This window comes from Astyanax mexicanus, chromosome 18, assembly GCF_023375975.1.
Source record: "Astyanax mexicanus isolate ESR-SI-001 chromosome 18, AstMex3_surface, whole genome shotgun sequence".
In the NCBI taxonomy this organism is placed as follows: Eukaryota; Metazoa; Chordata; class Actinopteri; order Characiformes; family Acestrorhamphidae; genus Astyanax; species Astyanax mexicanus.
The window spans coordinates 19,041,968-19,057,093 of record NC_064425.1 but is presented as its reverse complement, the minus strand read 5'-3'; the positions used below and the strand labels follow the sequence as shown (position 1 = coordinate 19,057,093).

The 15,126-nt window shown below is 37.5% G+C and overlaps 1 protein-coding gene across 6 annotated transcripts in view; it reads right to left on the bottom strand.

Annotated features, from left to right (window-relative positions):
- Window positions 1-2,915: 2,915 nt before the first annotated feature.
- eml2 (EMAP like 2) overlaps window positions 2,916-15,126 on the bottom strand; it is a 38,363-nt gene continuing 26,152 nt past the window's right edge. For 5 of the 6 annotated variants that reach the window (XM_007236828.3, XM_007236827.3, XM_007236829.4 and 2 more), the window contains 14 exons: window positions 14,829-14,939; window positions 13,205-13,300; window positions 12,520-12,654; window positions 11,905-12,004; window positions 10,863-11,017; window positions 8,891-9,016; window positions 8,659-8,790; window positions 8,015-8,082; window positions 7,374-7,462; window positions 7,088-7,185; window positions 5,719-5,806; window positions 5,534-5,629; window positions 3,711-3,841; window positions 2,916-3,605 (listed from right to left, as the gene is read on the bottom strand). In XM_007236828.3, the coding sequence (XP_007236890.2) occupies window positions 3,480-3,605; window positions 3,711-3,841; window positions 5,534-5,629; window positions 5,719-5,806; window positions 7,088-7,185; window positions 7,374-7,462; window positions 8,015-8,082; window positions 8,659-8,790; window positions 8,891-9,016; window positions 10,863-11,017; window positions 11,905-12,004; window positions 12,520-12,654; window positions 13,205-13,300; window positions 14,829-14,939 (1,551 nt within the window). In that variant the 3' untranslated portion in view covers window positions 2,916-3,479. Of the gene's footprint in view, window positions 3,606-3,710; window positions 3,842-3,869; window positions 4,304-5,533; window positions 5,630-5,718; window positions 5,807-7,087; window positions 7,186-7,373; window positions 7,463-8,014; window positions 8,083-8,658; window positions 8,791-8,890; window positions 9,017-10,862; window positions 11,018-11,904; window positions 12,005-12,519; window positions 12,655-13,204; window positions 13,301-14,828; window positions 14,940-15,126 lie in introns of those variants that run through there. The other variant, XM_022664818.2, reaches the window with a different exon arrangement.

Genomic DNA, 15,126 nt, shown 5'->3' with positions numbered 1-15,126 from the left:
GACCACGGTCCGGACTTACAGGTGTGAAAGCACCCTCAGACTCAGTGCCAGCAAACGTTTTGTGAGCCGAACTTGAATATAAGCCCCACATGTCCAATCTCTAGCAGAGGTATGGCACTGTGTGTGTGTGGATTTGTCAGCAAACTGCATGTATTCCATGCTGTATATAGACAACAGGTACATTCTGGATTAAATTTGTCATCTGGACTAAAAAAGCCACACCTATGGAGTGCATGGTGGCTACGCTAAAGGCTAACCAGCTACAGACACTTCAGCTTGCTAACAGGACATTATGAAAAGTGAGCTACATGATGGGAATACTTACAGTGTTTTTGCAACAGTGTTAATGTAACATATGCTATAATATGTGGCTTCAGCAGCTTTGCTGGTGCTGTAAACCAGCCAGTAAAAGCAGAGCTTATCATTTTTTCTTTCACAAGCCCCCCATAAAAGGTAAATGTGTGTGTGTGTGTGTGTCATTCTGGGGCAAAATAACAGGGTTGTAAATAGGCTTAAAATACACATCTGAACAAAAAAGTCACATATTAAGTATTTTAAAATCAAAATACTTCTGAAAATACAAAAAATAAAAACACCTATATACTGTATACTAGATTTCTGGTTTCTGTTCTTCTAGAGTATTATTCTTAATTTGGCCTGAGAAAAAGGAACAAAAGGCAAAAGAACACGGCACATCAATGAGTTATCTATTGCTGTGTCAGCTCGCTAGGCCTTCTCACTTACATTGGGAAGATAGAGCAGCCGACAAATGAAGAGGAAAACCCAGGGAAGGAACATGATTAGAGAGATGGCTCTTCCTTTTGTCTGATTTATAAGAAGGTCTATTTTAAGATGCTTTTGCCTTTAATCTTTGCTCAAAGACTCTCTTACAGGTGGTCGAGCTGCACAGTCGCTGAGAAAGCCCTATCTAGCTAATTCTGCTTATATGAAATGTTTGTAGAAAAAGAGGAGAAAAGAGGATTTTCATCTTTCAAAAAACATGTATGATTTCTCGCTGGCAGGAGAAGAAGCAGATTAGTGCTCCCACACAGCTTTCGAGATCTGAGACGGCCATATATACTGCAGTGTTGCCAAGCAACCAATTACCCAACAAATATGCTTCCTCTTTGCAGATTAAGTGCACTACTACCTGCTTCTTAATGTACTGATGTGCTGTTTCTGTGCTTGATAAGTGCTGGCCTGTGTGTTAGACCTTCATAGTGCAGGGAAGTGCATGTCTACAGTTTTAGGGATCATTATTTCAATTAAGAAGGAGTGTCCTTTTTACAACAAACTTGGGGCAGAGTAACATATACTGTATATTTTTTGTGTGTGTGTGGGGAGAGGGTTGATTCACTGTGAAAAAATGTCACGTTTCTTATTTTTGTGCTCTTAAGCTTCCTAGGCTGTCCCTTTTCACATAGTTTAAATGTCAAAAATATATTTTTTACACTTGTTGCTTAAACAGAATAAAATGAATAAAATGATGAAAATGATAATGATGATTATATGGTATCCTGTTACAGCCAGGCCTGTAGATTCTGCACACTCGTAGATTACCGTTCCAGACAGTCACATAAATGCTTAATCCTTAGACAACGAACTGTGTGTGAGCAAGCATTTTCCTGCTGAAATTTGGCAGTTGCAAGCTCTGCCATCAGAGGCAAGACATGTGGTGCACATATTGCTGTGATGTCCTGCACATATTGCTGAGTTGCCCTATGCAATGGCTTCCCTGATAATTACACTAGCACTCCATTGGGTCTGGTCAGGCAGAGAATCTAAACTCTAGCTGGTAGCTGTCAAGGTTTCTCTTTTATTACAACTTTGTAATCAAAAGTAATCCTGTTTATCTTAGTCCAGTGATGCACCTCCACTTTTGATGCACACCTGTAATCATATACATATCTGCCTGAGACATAACTGAATGAGTTAATTAGTTATTTTTTGGCAATGTGTGCTATCAAGAACTTATGAATGAATAATATAATATAATATAATACATTTAATATAATATAATAAATATATTACTGAATATAATACTATGCATTTCTCAAGTATTGCTGCTAATTTAATTTCTCAGGTTTAAATAATTTCCATGTCATGTAAAGGTTCTATTTTTAGTTTTCCCATTTAGCATAGATCCAAGCCCAGATATATGATATTTTTAAATAAGTGTCAATGAAATCTCCCAGCATCACTGTTGAATCACGGGACACCAACCTTTCAGGACATACATATTGAGACTGTGGCTGTGACTCCTAAATGACCTTAGCATGGCTTGATTCTGTGCCAGAGGCACTTAATATTAAGTGCAGGGGGAAGGAAAGAGGGAAAGGAAGATGCTTGTTGTTTCCACATTGTTAGATAGGAATTCTCCAGACTTCACATAAAAACAACTGAGACAACTGCAGTGGTAAATGAGAATAGGTGTAAATATGCACGCCTATTCCTGTAAACTCTAGTACATATATACACTTTGACAATATTTTGGACACCCATATGAAAACAGCAGGAAGGGGTTTTTGAGTGGAAAACTATGGGTGGATGTTTGTTGTTGAGAAGAACCTTACGACCTTTCGGGCTGCCTTTATGTGTTGGCTGTAAATACAGGAGATGTTGCTCAATAAGCCTCAATAAGAAGTGTGCCAAGCCCAAGCCTCAGAGATAGCACAGGGAGGAGATTATAGTAGCTGTTTTGGTTTATGGAAGTGAGGAGCATACCTTCTATCTTGTATCATAAAAACGACTGGAGATTAATGTGATATTTTTGTGTTCTTTAATAACTTTAAATGGCGTTGCACAGTTAGTACTACACCCACTTCCACGTCCTCTTCAAATTATTGGACCCTTCATCCAGCAACGCAAGGTTATCAGGCACAGGAAACAGTAGAAATGAACCACTGACACTGGAATAGTGTGAGTACAGTAGAAAGTTTATTAACAAAATGAAGGCAAAGCACAGCTTAAGTTCAATCCTAGCTATCGGTGAAGAGCTAAGTGCCAAATTACCACCACATAAGTCCCAAATCACATGTCCACACAGTGACTGCATAATATATAAGGGTATATTCCTCTATGGGCTTTCGCAACACGAACAGCAGTTAAAACTCTTTAAATAGGTTTAAATAGGCTGCACACAGTTAGGGGACATGACTCTTCGCTTTCAGCGCAGTTTCCATCAGTGGCGCATTAGCATGATGCACAATACATTTCAGGCAAGGATCAGCTCGTAAGTAGTGATCTAGGATCAGTCTCCTCACTTTATACTTTCATACATCGGAAAGTTAAGAAGAAAAAGAAAATAAAAAGACTGGTCCCAGACCAGCACATAAGGTCACTCGCTTTATAACATACAGTATATTGGTACAGTAGACTACAGACAGGACAGTATGGCTGCAGGGTAGGCACACCAGTGCTGCCCTCTAGTGGGCAGGAGGCTACAGTAAATAAGCAGCAGGTTTGATCAGGCATTAACTTCAGGCCAGTGCCCACTGAAGGATGCTGGTGTCCTTCCCTCCAGTAGAGATGAGGTGACTATTGTCATGGAGAAAGGCAACGTTGGTCACATGGCTGCTGTGTCCACCATATACATGACTGGGTGCCTGGAAGCAAGCATGAGGGGGAGGGGGGAAGCAGATTTTACAGACTGAATTAAATTTCTACAACATGTGTTAATGTGTTTGCACAGATGAGTACAGGAAGCTCACCCTTGGCTGAGAACAGGGGTAAGAGAACAAGTGCACTTTGCCGAAATCATCGCCTGTGGCCAGCACACCACGGTCATTTGACCTGCAAACAGCATTGATGTCGGTGCCATCAGCACCGTCTGGCCAGATGCCTAGCAACATGAGATGGAGAAAAATATTTTCACAATTACAGCACAGGTAAAGATTTCAGGATAAACTTTAAAAGCGCAAGATCATTTATAAGGAGAAATGAACATTTCTTCACTTATTCAAGTAAAAGTGTATGATGTGATGTCCCAACAGCCAATCAAACACTTCATATATTCTATATAAGTATACCTGTGCATTTATATATTAAATATATATTATATATATATACTGCCAATAGTATAAGACTCTAAAGCAGATAAACACCAACCCATTGGAAACTACTGACACCCTACCTAATGACAGGTATACAAAGCTCCCCTGACACTAAGCTGTGGAGCAGTGGATCTGTATTCTCTGGAATGATGGAGCACCATTCAATACTTTGTGGATGAGTTGTGGAGTTTGGGATCATCCATCATCCTAGCGCTCTTCTCACTTAGTGCAATCAAATCTTCACAGCAATACTACAAAAAAAAAAGATCGTCACAAGGCTGTAATATTATGGTAAAACACAACGGGCCCCCTCCTACACCCTATCAGCTGTCTATTTCCACACCTTGCACCCTTGAATTCTGAATTATATAAGAAAATTCTAAAGTAAAATGTCAGGATATTGGATATCTGTCAAATCAACTGAATCAAGCGAAGGAGAGTCATGCAGAAAGACAATGACCCTAAGGACAAATAATGGTTTAAGTAAAATATAGTTAATGTTTTGAAATAGCCAGAAGGTCAAAGTCCTGACCTTAATCCAAACAAAATATTGTCGACAACCAACAACATCACAGAGTTCAAGCTGTTCTTTTAAAAAGGAATAAGTTGAACAATAGTTACCGGAAACGTTTAGTTGAGTTATTGCTGCACCAGACACTAAAATCCTAAAAGCTTGACATACTTTTTCCATTCATAAATATGTAATATTGGACCATTTTCCCCAATAAATAAAAAGTGTATTAGTTTTATATTGCTTTATCTCATATGTATGCAGAAATATAGAAAATTCTAAAGGGTTCACAAACTTTTAAGCAGCACTGTACATATATACACACAAAGACATCAAAATACATGTTTAATATAGTAATATAAATATTATTACTACACTGACAAAGCAAAAGTCACAGGATATCAGTAGACAAATGAAGGGGGTGACTTGGGAACACCCACACCTGTATAAGCAGGTTAAACGCTAGTCAGCGTCCTCATGTCAAGGCGATGTGAATTATCAGAGTTTGAGCGAGGCCTAATAGAGGTGTTAGATGAATGGGACATTCAGTTTATGAAGTTAATATTCCTTGACTCACAGTGGCATTACCACCCACAGAGCAACGGTGCTTGTGAATATATGGACGCTTATGGCAGTGGTGGTTTTGTAATGACATATATCTTGGAAACAGGAAAACACAGGTTGGCTTGAATTATATAAGATGATTCTAAAGGAAAATGATCAGGATAGGATCAGGATATCTGGTCATGAACTTAACCTCAAGAAAAGGTGGGTTGTGCAGCAAGACAATGACCCTAAGCACAAGTTTTTCTACTAAAGAATAGTTAGAAATGATTCAGGCAGAAGTCACATGCTTTCAATTAGAGGAGGCTTCACATACATATCCTGCTGGTCAGAGCAGCTTTGCAAAATCTTGCACAACAGTATTTTTTCCATTTAAAAAAAGACAATGGGCTAATATATTACTCACCGAAGACATTGAAACCCAGGACACAGGTGGAAGTGGCCCATTCCAGGTTGCGCACAACATCTGCGCTGGTAACATGTTTCCCGGAGGAGGCCTCCCCTTTTCAAAAATTTAACAGAGACCATGCAAGTTAGAAAATGTAACTCAATGCCTATTTTCTGCTATGAAAAGATGACAAAGCAACTCACAGTATAAGATCTCATAGTCTCCTGAGTTGGTGACAATGTACTGGCTGTTGGTGGACCAGTCCAGGTGGGTGACGAAACTGGAATGTCCCTGGATGAGGAGACAAAGCATAGTGTAGTGAATACATATAGACGGGAAAAAGCTTTACAAAACAAGAGACACTATACTTAGAATCAGGGGTGTCCAAACTATGGCCCGCGGGCCATATGCGGCCCGTTTCCTTTTTTGGAGTGGCCCGCGAGGTATTTTAGAAATTTATAAATGTGAGATTCAACGTTTGAACGCTAGGTGTCAGAAACGGGCCACAGAGTCTAAAAGCGGAGAGAGTGCACATTTCTAGCGCAGAAAAACGGGGCAAAAGAGTCTAAAAGCGGAGAGAGTGTGAATTTCTAGCGCAGAAAAATGGGGCAAAGAGTCTAAAAGCGGAGAGAGTGCGCATTTCTAGCGCATAAAAACAGGGCAGGAGAGGGTGTGCTGTTCTAGAGCAGAAAAACGGGGGCAAAGAGTCTAAAAGCGGAGAGAGTGTGAATTTCTAGCGCAGAAAAATGGGGCAAAGAGTCTAAAAGCGGAGAGAGTGCGCATTTCTAGCGCATAAAAACAGGGCAGGAGAGGGTGTGCTGTTCTAGAGCAGAAAAACGGGGCAAAGAGTCTAAAGGCGGAGAGAGTGCGCATTTCTAGCGCATAAAAACAGGGCAAAAGAGTCTAAAGGCGGAGAGGGTGTGCTGTTCTAGCGCAGAAAAACGGGCCAAAGAGTCTAAAAGCGGAGAGGGTGCGCATTTCAAGCGCATAAAAACAGGGCAAAAGAGTCTAAAGGCGGAGAGGGTGTGCTGTTCTAGCGCGGAAAAATGGGGCAAAGAGTCTAAAAGCGGAGAGAGTGCGCATTTCTAGAGCAGAAAAACAGGGCAAAGAGTCTAAAAGCAGAGAGGGTGCGCATTTCTAGCGCAGAAAAACGGGCCAAAGAGTCTAAAAGCGGAGAGGGTGCACATTTCTAGCGCAGAAAAACGGGCCAAAGAGTCTAAAAGCTGAGAGGGCGCGCATTTCTAGCGCAGAAAAACGGGCCAGAGAGTCTAAAAGCGGAGAGAGTGCGCAATTCTAGCGCAGAAAAACGGGCCAAAGAGTCTAAATGTTGCCGTAATTAAGGAGTTTAATATTAAGACACACTGTCAAAGATAAAGATAGTAAGTCAAGTAAAATGGTGTGTAAATTAAATAATCAGGAAAATGTAATATTCAAAGTGGTATATTTCATTATTTGTTTTATTACAGAGTCTGTGGCCCATAACTTCAAATATATTTTTCCTTCTGGCCCCCAACAAAAAAAGTTTGGACACCCCTGCTCAGAATCATTTAGCAAGGGGAAAAAAGGACTCACAGTGCATTTGCCAACACGGCTGTATTTTCTCCCGTTTTCAGTCACGGAATAGATGTAAACAAAGTTGTCATGGGAACCCACAGCTAGGTATGCTCCATCTATGAGAAAGAGTACTGGTGGTGAATTTAAAGAACACAACTTCTATTGTACAGGCTGATTTGACGGTCAGTGTGAATGGCAAAATGAAGGCATGATGACGTGACACATCTGAATTGCTTTGTCTGTGTTCACTGATTGAAGGTTTTGTGCAACAAATAGGCAAGTTCTACAATGCAGATCTGCAAACCTGGAGAGTACTTGATGACTGAGATGATTTCATTTCCATCTGTATGCATAGAAATCAGGTCCCTGGTGTCAGTGTCCAGCACCAACCACCTTCAGGATGGATTAGGAGAACAGACGATTAAAAGATAACAGCCTGCCATTCCAGTTAAACAGTTAAACAAGATAACCACATGCATGTTTCATTACACCAATAAAATAGTCAATTTAGGGCTCCGCGTGGCATGTAACTTGTCATTGGCTACCGGAACCCTTAGAAAGCAAAATTGACCTTGCTCTCACTCAGTTCTAAAAGAGGCAGTGGCTGACTTCACATGTATCGGAGGAGGCACGTGCTAGTCTTTACCCTCCTGGTGTCGGGGCATCACTAGTGATAGGGGCAGTCCTAATATGTGGGTTGGGTAATTGGCCTTGTAAATTTGGACAAAATGGGATAACAATTAGAAATAAAATGATACAAATTAGTAAATGTATTTATTGGTATGCAAAAATAGACAGTTTTTTATTTTTAAACCTAAAAAAGTATTATTTTTTTCACATTTCTTAAAAGGTCAGCTTCAAAGGGTTCATAAGGTTTATTTTTAGGTACTTTTTTACTGGTTGTTTTGAATACAAGATTGGAACCCTCATGTTCAGCCATCATACCTTGCAGTCATGGTGCCCACAGCAAGCACAGTGCCACTAGGGTGGAAGCCAACAGAACGGCCAGGGTCCTGAATGCCAGGGAACATCAACAAAAGGCAGTTAAATACAGAAAGCAACAGCTGAAGGTAGAATGCACTTTGGAAAACTCACTGTTTCTTTAATGTCTATAGTTGCCATGTTACACTATATGTACAAAAATATTGGGACACCTCCTCACTCATTTTTTCCTCTGAAATCAAGAGTATTAAAAAACAATACTCTCTTCTGTGGAGGGAAGACTTTCTATAAAATTTTGGGGCACTGCTTTAAGGCTCTGATTGCATTTAGTACCAATAGGTTCATGTTTATCTGCTCCTGAGAGTCTTATTCTATTAATACTGACAATATTGGTTTTACTGTAGACTAGGCAATCTGTATGTGTGCTTTTGCACATCTGTGTCAGCAAGTGCATCTTAAATTTCGCTTGTAGTGTAGAGTATTTAAAGCAATGGTTTGATCAGTTAGGCTATTTCTGCTAATGATTAAATGATTAAGTCACCAATTAGCACTGATTAGCATTACTTAAATGACTGTAACTGGTAACCATTAGCATACATTCACTGTTAGCATTATCAAGTATGATATGCCACTTTTTATCTACAAACCTCAATAGTTTTGCTCCACAGAGGTTGGTGGGAGTCAGTGTCCCACAGGTGGACCTGCTTGTCTTGGCCACAGGTCACAAACTGGTCAGCGCTGGGGTGCATGTCCAACCCCCACAGCTCATCTGTGTGACCCTGTCAAGCAGTGTTCTTATTTAGTTAGTATATTCTAGGACTCTGTACCGGTAAGATCATTAAATTTAACATTTTTTAATTTGATTGATCTCAGCAGTACCTGAACAATGGGCTTGAGAGTACCAGAGAACGAGCCTTGCAGGACGGCATTTCTGGTTGTGCCCACAAACAGTTCCTCTTGTTTTCCCTCAGCTAAAGTGCGGACAGGCCCGTGTGCCTCAGGAACCTGGAGAAGTGCAAAAAACATAGGATCAAACTTTTGTGTACTTTTAGAGTTCAATCTCTAATACAAGGCCTAAAAAGAAAATGAACACAGTTGGTTTTTTTTTTGACAGGAAATTAATCAGACTGGCAACAGAGCCAGTGCTTCAACTAATTAATAAATTAATTAAATTGAGTAAAATATATTTTTTTAGATTTTTAGCATTAACATATTTCTATGTGACATGTATTTACACAAAGCACAAAAAAGGTTCCAAATATTTAATTAATTGAGTAGGAGAATTTTTACTAGCACCCCAGAGGGGTTTAATCCTCCTTATGCTCCTTATGCAAGGAATAGCAGTAATGTTCCTAGGTCAAACTTACCTGGTTTGACTATGTTTAACAATCCAAAATTACATAGATAATAATATTATTCACCATGCACATTTTAGCTCAATTTATAGAAATATAATTAATATTTTTGTTTAGGCAAGATTTTTTTCTCTCTGCAGATCATGATTTACCAATAAAATTCACCACAGTAATCCACAAAATTAATAAATAAACAACAACAAAGAAACAAGAATGTTAAATAATTAATAAAATAAAAAAGAAAATAGTTTTAGTCTAAAGTTTCACCCTGTATTTCAGCCTGTATTGTCACTACTCTATAAATATAAAAACAGAACCTATATTTTGTGTAATCAAAAGGATCATTTAGAAACAAAATAACTATTTAAATAAATAAATTAAAATTAGCCTCAGTTTTAGTCTACATATTTACCTTATTTATCTTAAGCTTTTATAGCCACTCCTGGGTTAAACTGATTAGAAAAATTGATTTAAAAATAAATATATTTAATATAAACATATATATTACCTACCCATATATAAAAAATAATAAAAACTTTAAATTTAAATGTTTATTACACTAATTAAGCACAGCTGATGTTAAGATTTCATGCTGATGAACATTTAACCGGTAAGATAACAGGATGGTTAGTCTTTTCTTCAGCACAGTAACTTCAAATTGTCTCTCTGGTCTAATGTGAAACAATTAAACCTCCCTTAAAGCACATCCTCATCTACTTCTGGTGCACTTCTAATTGTTAAAGAAAGCTCTTTAAAGAGGCACTCTATGTTTTTAGAACAACAAAGGTGATCCTGACACGGTTTCCTATAAAGCGTTTAGAGACAAATTGCCCCATTCACATTTATAGACAGAGCACTAGATACAAGTACCAGCAGTCAGTAGGATGATGAATCATGCTGTAGGGATCTAATGGCTTTGTTTACACTTGGAATGTTTCTAGACAAAGGAAAACCGTCATTTTGGCTCATGAAGGGAATAGAACGCTACAAAAAAAATCTACAAGCCATTGTCTTCAGGAGTAAATGTTTATATGCAATAACTTTGCTGCGTAACTTCTCTTTAAAAACTGCCAACTCCCATAAAAGAACATTTAAAAAAAAAAAACTTAAACCATGTTAAAACAATAATGCAGTTCATTAATCTATTAATCTATAATAAAAGCAGAGCTTAGCCTGAAGTTAACACTAAAACCAGATGACAAAATCTAGAATTAGAATTAAAATCCATAAACAAGAGAAATGCATTAGCTGGAACAAATGCTCAGTGTTTACTTTCCCATTACATAAACAAGAAAAACTTGACTTAGCCCAGACTTCCTCTCTGAACCGAACATGATGATAAATGATGTTCAAAAAAATAATACTTCATCCCCTTTAAAATATATAAACATGTTCATTTAATATTTATTTAATATGGAGGGAACTCTCTAGAAAAGGCTGCTGTAAGGAAAACTCTCCATAATAAAAACACACACATTCATGTGTCACATCCCCACCTCCATCTCACTCTGTTTGTGGTATTCATGGTCCCACAGCACCACCTTGCGGTCTTTCCCTCCACCAGACACCAGTCGGCCATCCTTCAGCACACACACAGAGAAGATCCCGCCCTCATGGGCTCCGGCCACCACCTGGCTGATTTTGTTACCACCTGTCCATCAAACACTGCCATCAAATCAATGATCAAACAGAAGGCGGGTCTCCACCAACAGCATTTGGGAAGAACATTTGTTTTGCAAATTTCTGTTTTCTTGTATAAACTGAAACATTTGATGGCCGCATGCAAGCTCTCTCTCTCTCTCTCTGTCTCTCTCTCTCTCTCCGTCTCTCTCTCTCTCTGACAAATACTGAAAGAACCAAACTCACTTAAAAAAAGTGTTTATCACGTAGTATATCTTAAAGACCTTAAAGGACCTTCAGGACTGTGTGCTATAAAATTGATACTTATCTGATTTAGGGCCACATAAGAAAGAGAATAAAAAGCCAATTTAAAAAAATCAGATCTGTGTTACTTTAATGCAAAAAAAACAGATTTAATTCACTTTAGCCTAGTAATGTAAGCTTAGCCAAAGTGACTGAAATGTGTTTTGGAAAGACTGAATTTGACATGTCATACAATAAAAATCAGATCTGTGTCACATTAATGCAAAAAAATAAAATATAATAATAATAAAATCATATATGAGTCACTTTGTAATGTAATAACTGGTTTTGTGAACACAGACTGTGTTTTTCCAACAACAACAACAACATGGTTTATGACCTCACCTCTCATTTGTTCACTGGAATATATACATATACACACTCAGGAATGATAAACTAGCTAATAACTATCACAGTGATTTGTGGATATATCATAGTTAATTAGTCTGTGCACGCCTACTTTACATTTGATTGACAAATGTGTACAACTACTAGGTGTAAAAATTGACATTCAATGGCTTACCAAAATATGATGCAATTCAGTTTGATACAATATGCTATTTTGATAACATTTCTAATAAAATAACAAAACAAACACATGCAGACATTCCCAACCTTTAGCCCAGATATAGATGTTTCCACTGGAGTCGCCTGTTATTGCATCTCCATTTTCAGCGAAGGCGACACACAGCACGTACTTGGGTTTCTCATGTTTCTGAAAAAATAAAGCAACAAAAACAGTCTGAACATATATCATGATAGGGTACTAACTTTTTTATCAAATGTATCCAATAATGGTTGAAATAAATCATACTGGGGTGTATACAAAAATATTGGTATATGTTATTTTCAAAACAGTAAAAATTTGTCTTTATTGTGATACTTTAGGGGTATTTTAGCTATAATTGTTTATGTGTTATATAATATTTAGGCTATATTATTTTATAATTCTATACAAAATTAGAGAGCTGGTAAGTTTTTACTAAATATTTAGTATTATTTTTTAAATAAAACTTTATCATTTGTTTTTTGAAGTAGTACATTCTTAAATCTTAAAACGTTTTTATATATTATTTCTAATAATTATTTAAAACTTTTGTACTACATACAATAATTTATTTTGTTACAGCAGTATATTCTTAATAAATAAATCAAATATTTTTTTAAAACAACATGATTTTGTTTCTTTTTAACATATTTTAACAGATTTTTTAAAGAATTCTTACAAACCTCAAACAGTCCCTGCCGCTTGGTCAGAGTGCTCCCCTCCACAGTCCAGAAATTAAGATGGGATTTCCCACAGGTGACAACCAAATTGGCTTCCATGGGGTGGAAGACAGCGCCCAGTACAGAGTCATTAGAGCACTACAGGGTGAAGAACAGCAGATAGCACTTCCTTAACTTTCAATCAGAAGAAGATGTTAAAAGGCTTTCCCATTTAATAAAACAAGAGACACAGTCTCTTAATACGAACCCAAAGTAATGAAGCACTCCCTCTTTTTCTTAAATTAAGTGGCCTAGCATTAATCAGCCTACTTTAAAATCCAATTCTGTTTGTCTAGTTAAATGGACCAAAGAGCCATAAATGCACCGGTTCTTCTGCCCTAATGAACACTGAGTGAAGGCCACTCTGGCTGAGCATGCCTTGGGTATGCTGGGAAATGGGTAAGTCACGATAAGCTCCTCATATGCCACAGCACTCACACAGTGCAGGAAAGCAGCAAACACTTTGCATTCATCAGTTCCCAACTCTGCCAACTTATAAGTGAGGTGTTTTCCCCTCTATTCCTCCTTCCTTTCTTATTTCATATTAGCACTAACCACATACTCTTCAGGCCTAATGCATTTTCATAGTCAAAAGCCTTCCATTCTCTTTCTTTCTGCACTGAAATGGTTGGCAGCCAGATGTCCTTACCTTTACATCAGCAAGCTGCTTCTCTTTCTGCCAGTCCCAGACAGACAGGATGTGGTCATTTGCATCATCGACCGCACAAAGATGAGCGCCACCATTCTGGAGGTGTTAACAGAAGTGTCAGTATTAGCTTAATCATTCATTTGGATAGTCTTTAATAGGAGTGTAAAAAATTACTGTTCTGAATGTGCTGATTCAAATGCATAAATTCTGCAATTTTAGAATTAATTTCACCACAATTCATCAGCAATAATAGATCAGCATAGTCTAAAAGTATTGCCTAATATTTTGATCTACATAAACCTATTTTGATTAACTCTTTTGTGAAATATAGCTGTGGAAAAAAAATGAGACCACTTAAAAAAGGATGAGTTTCTTTGATTTTACCAAATTGAAAACCTCTGGAATATAATCAAGAGGAAGATGGATGATCACAAGCCATCAAACCAAACGGAACTGCTTGAATTTTTGCACCAGGAGTGGAATAAAGTTATTCAAAAGCAGTGTGTAAGACTGGTGGAGCAGAACATGCCAAGATGCATGAAAACTGTGATTAAAAACCAGGGTTATTCCACCAAATATTGATTTCTGAACTCTTAAAACTTTATGAATATGAACTTGTTTTCTTTACATTATTTGAAGTCTTTTTGTTATTTCAGCCATTTCTCATTTTTTGCAAATAAATGCTCTAAATGACAATATTTTAATTTTTTGGGAGAAATATTGTCCGTAGTTTATAGAATAAAACAACAATGTTTATTTTACTCAAACATATATCTATAAATAGCAAAATCAGAGAAACTGATTCAGGAACTGCTCTTTTATTTTTTTCCAGAGCTGTATGTAAACAAATTTACATCACAGTGTGAAATATGACAATATTTTATCAGTAATCGATTTTGTAGCTGCAATAAGAAACAGGCTTTTACATTTATAAATGTAAGCAATCTGTATCTGTCTGTAACATGAACCAACCAAACCTGAAATGACACACATGCACCCATTGATAGGTTTATACATGTTGCCTCAGGTGTTTTGTCATGCTGCCAACGTTGTGTCGAATTCTGATCGCCAGAATCTAACATTCCCCCCTCACATGAACGAGCATCTTGCAGCAGTATCTGGCCAACAAATACTGCTTGCTTCTGTTTATTGATACCTGTTAACATCAGGCAAAAAGAAGCAATATCTGTTCACATTTTTGTTGCATGCCCTCTAATTGGATATGTACCTGATGCAGGACCACATCAAACTAATATCTGATTTTTAAAAAATGTGCACGTAGCCTAGGTATCGTAAAATACAATTTTCGTCCACACAACTTTTTAGTACTCCCTCTGTTCCCATTTGTTCAGACAGTGTATTTTTTTTTTTTTACAGATAATTTAGAATTGCATATCATTGCATGTACTTTAATATGTTTTATATGCAATGCCACAGATGCCACATTAGGTAACATCTTTACATGAATGTAAGGGCTTTTGGTTCTTACAAACACAGTTCTTTATGGTAACCGGTTCTTCTTGAATTACTTCAAACACCTTTTTTTTAATGTGTACCCTAATTATTATTTACATTTACATTTACATTTACAGGACTGAATGTGTAGTTACAAAATTAAACATACCGACTTGGAGAAGGCCACACATGTGACAGCACGGTCAAACACTCCCATCCCGATCGAATGCAGGGTGTTCAGGCTCACCGAGTCCCAAACACGAACATGTGGAGCCAACAGCTTATGGGAGAAAGTAATAAAACATTAGCTAGTGAGCACACAAATCTACATCACTCAAATACTGTATTCTAATGGATTCAGGGAGTAAATACATGTCTGGACAAGCAACCACATTTTTTGTTAAAGAAATCATTCAAGACTCCTTTTTTATTAGAATTGCATTGTAAAAAACTACTGTAAAATTTAG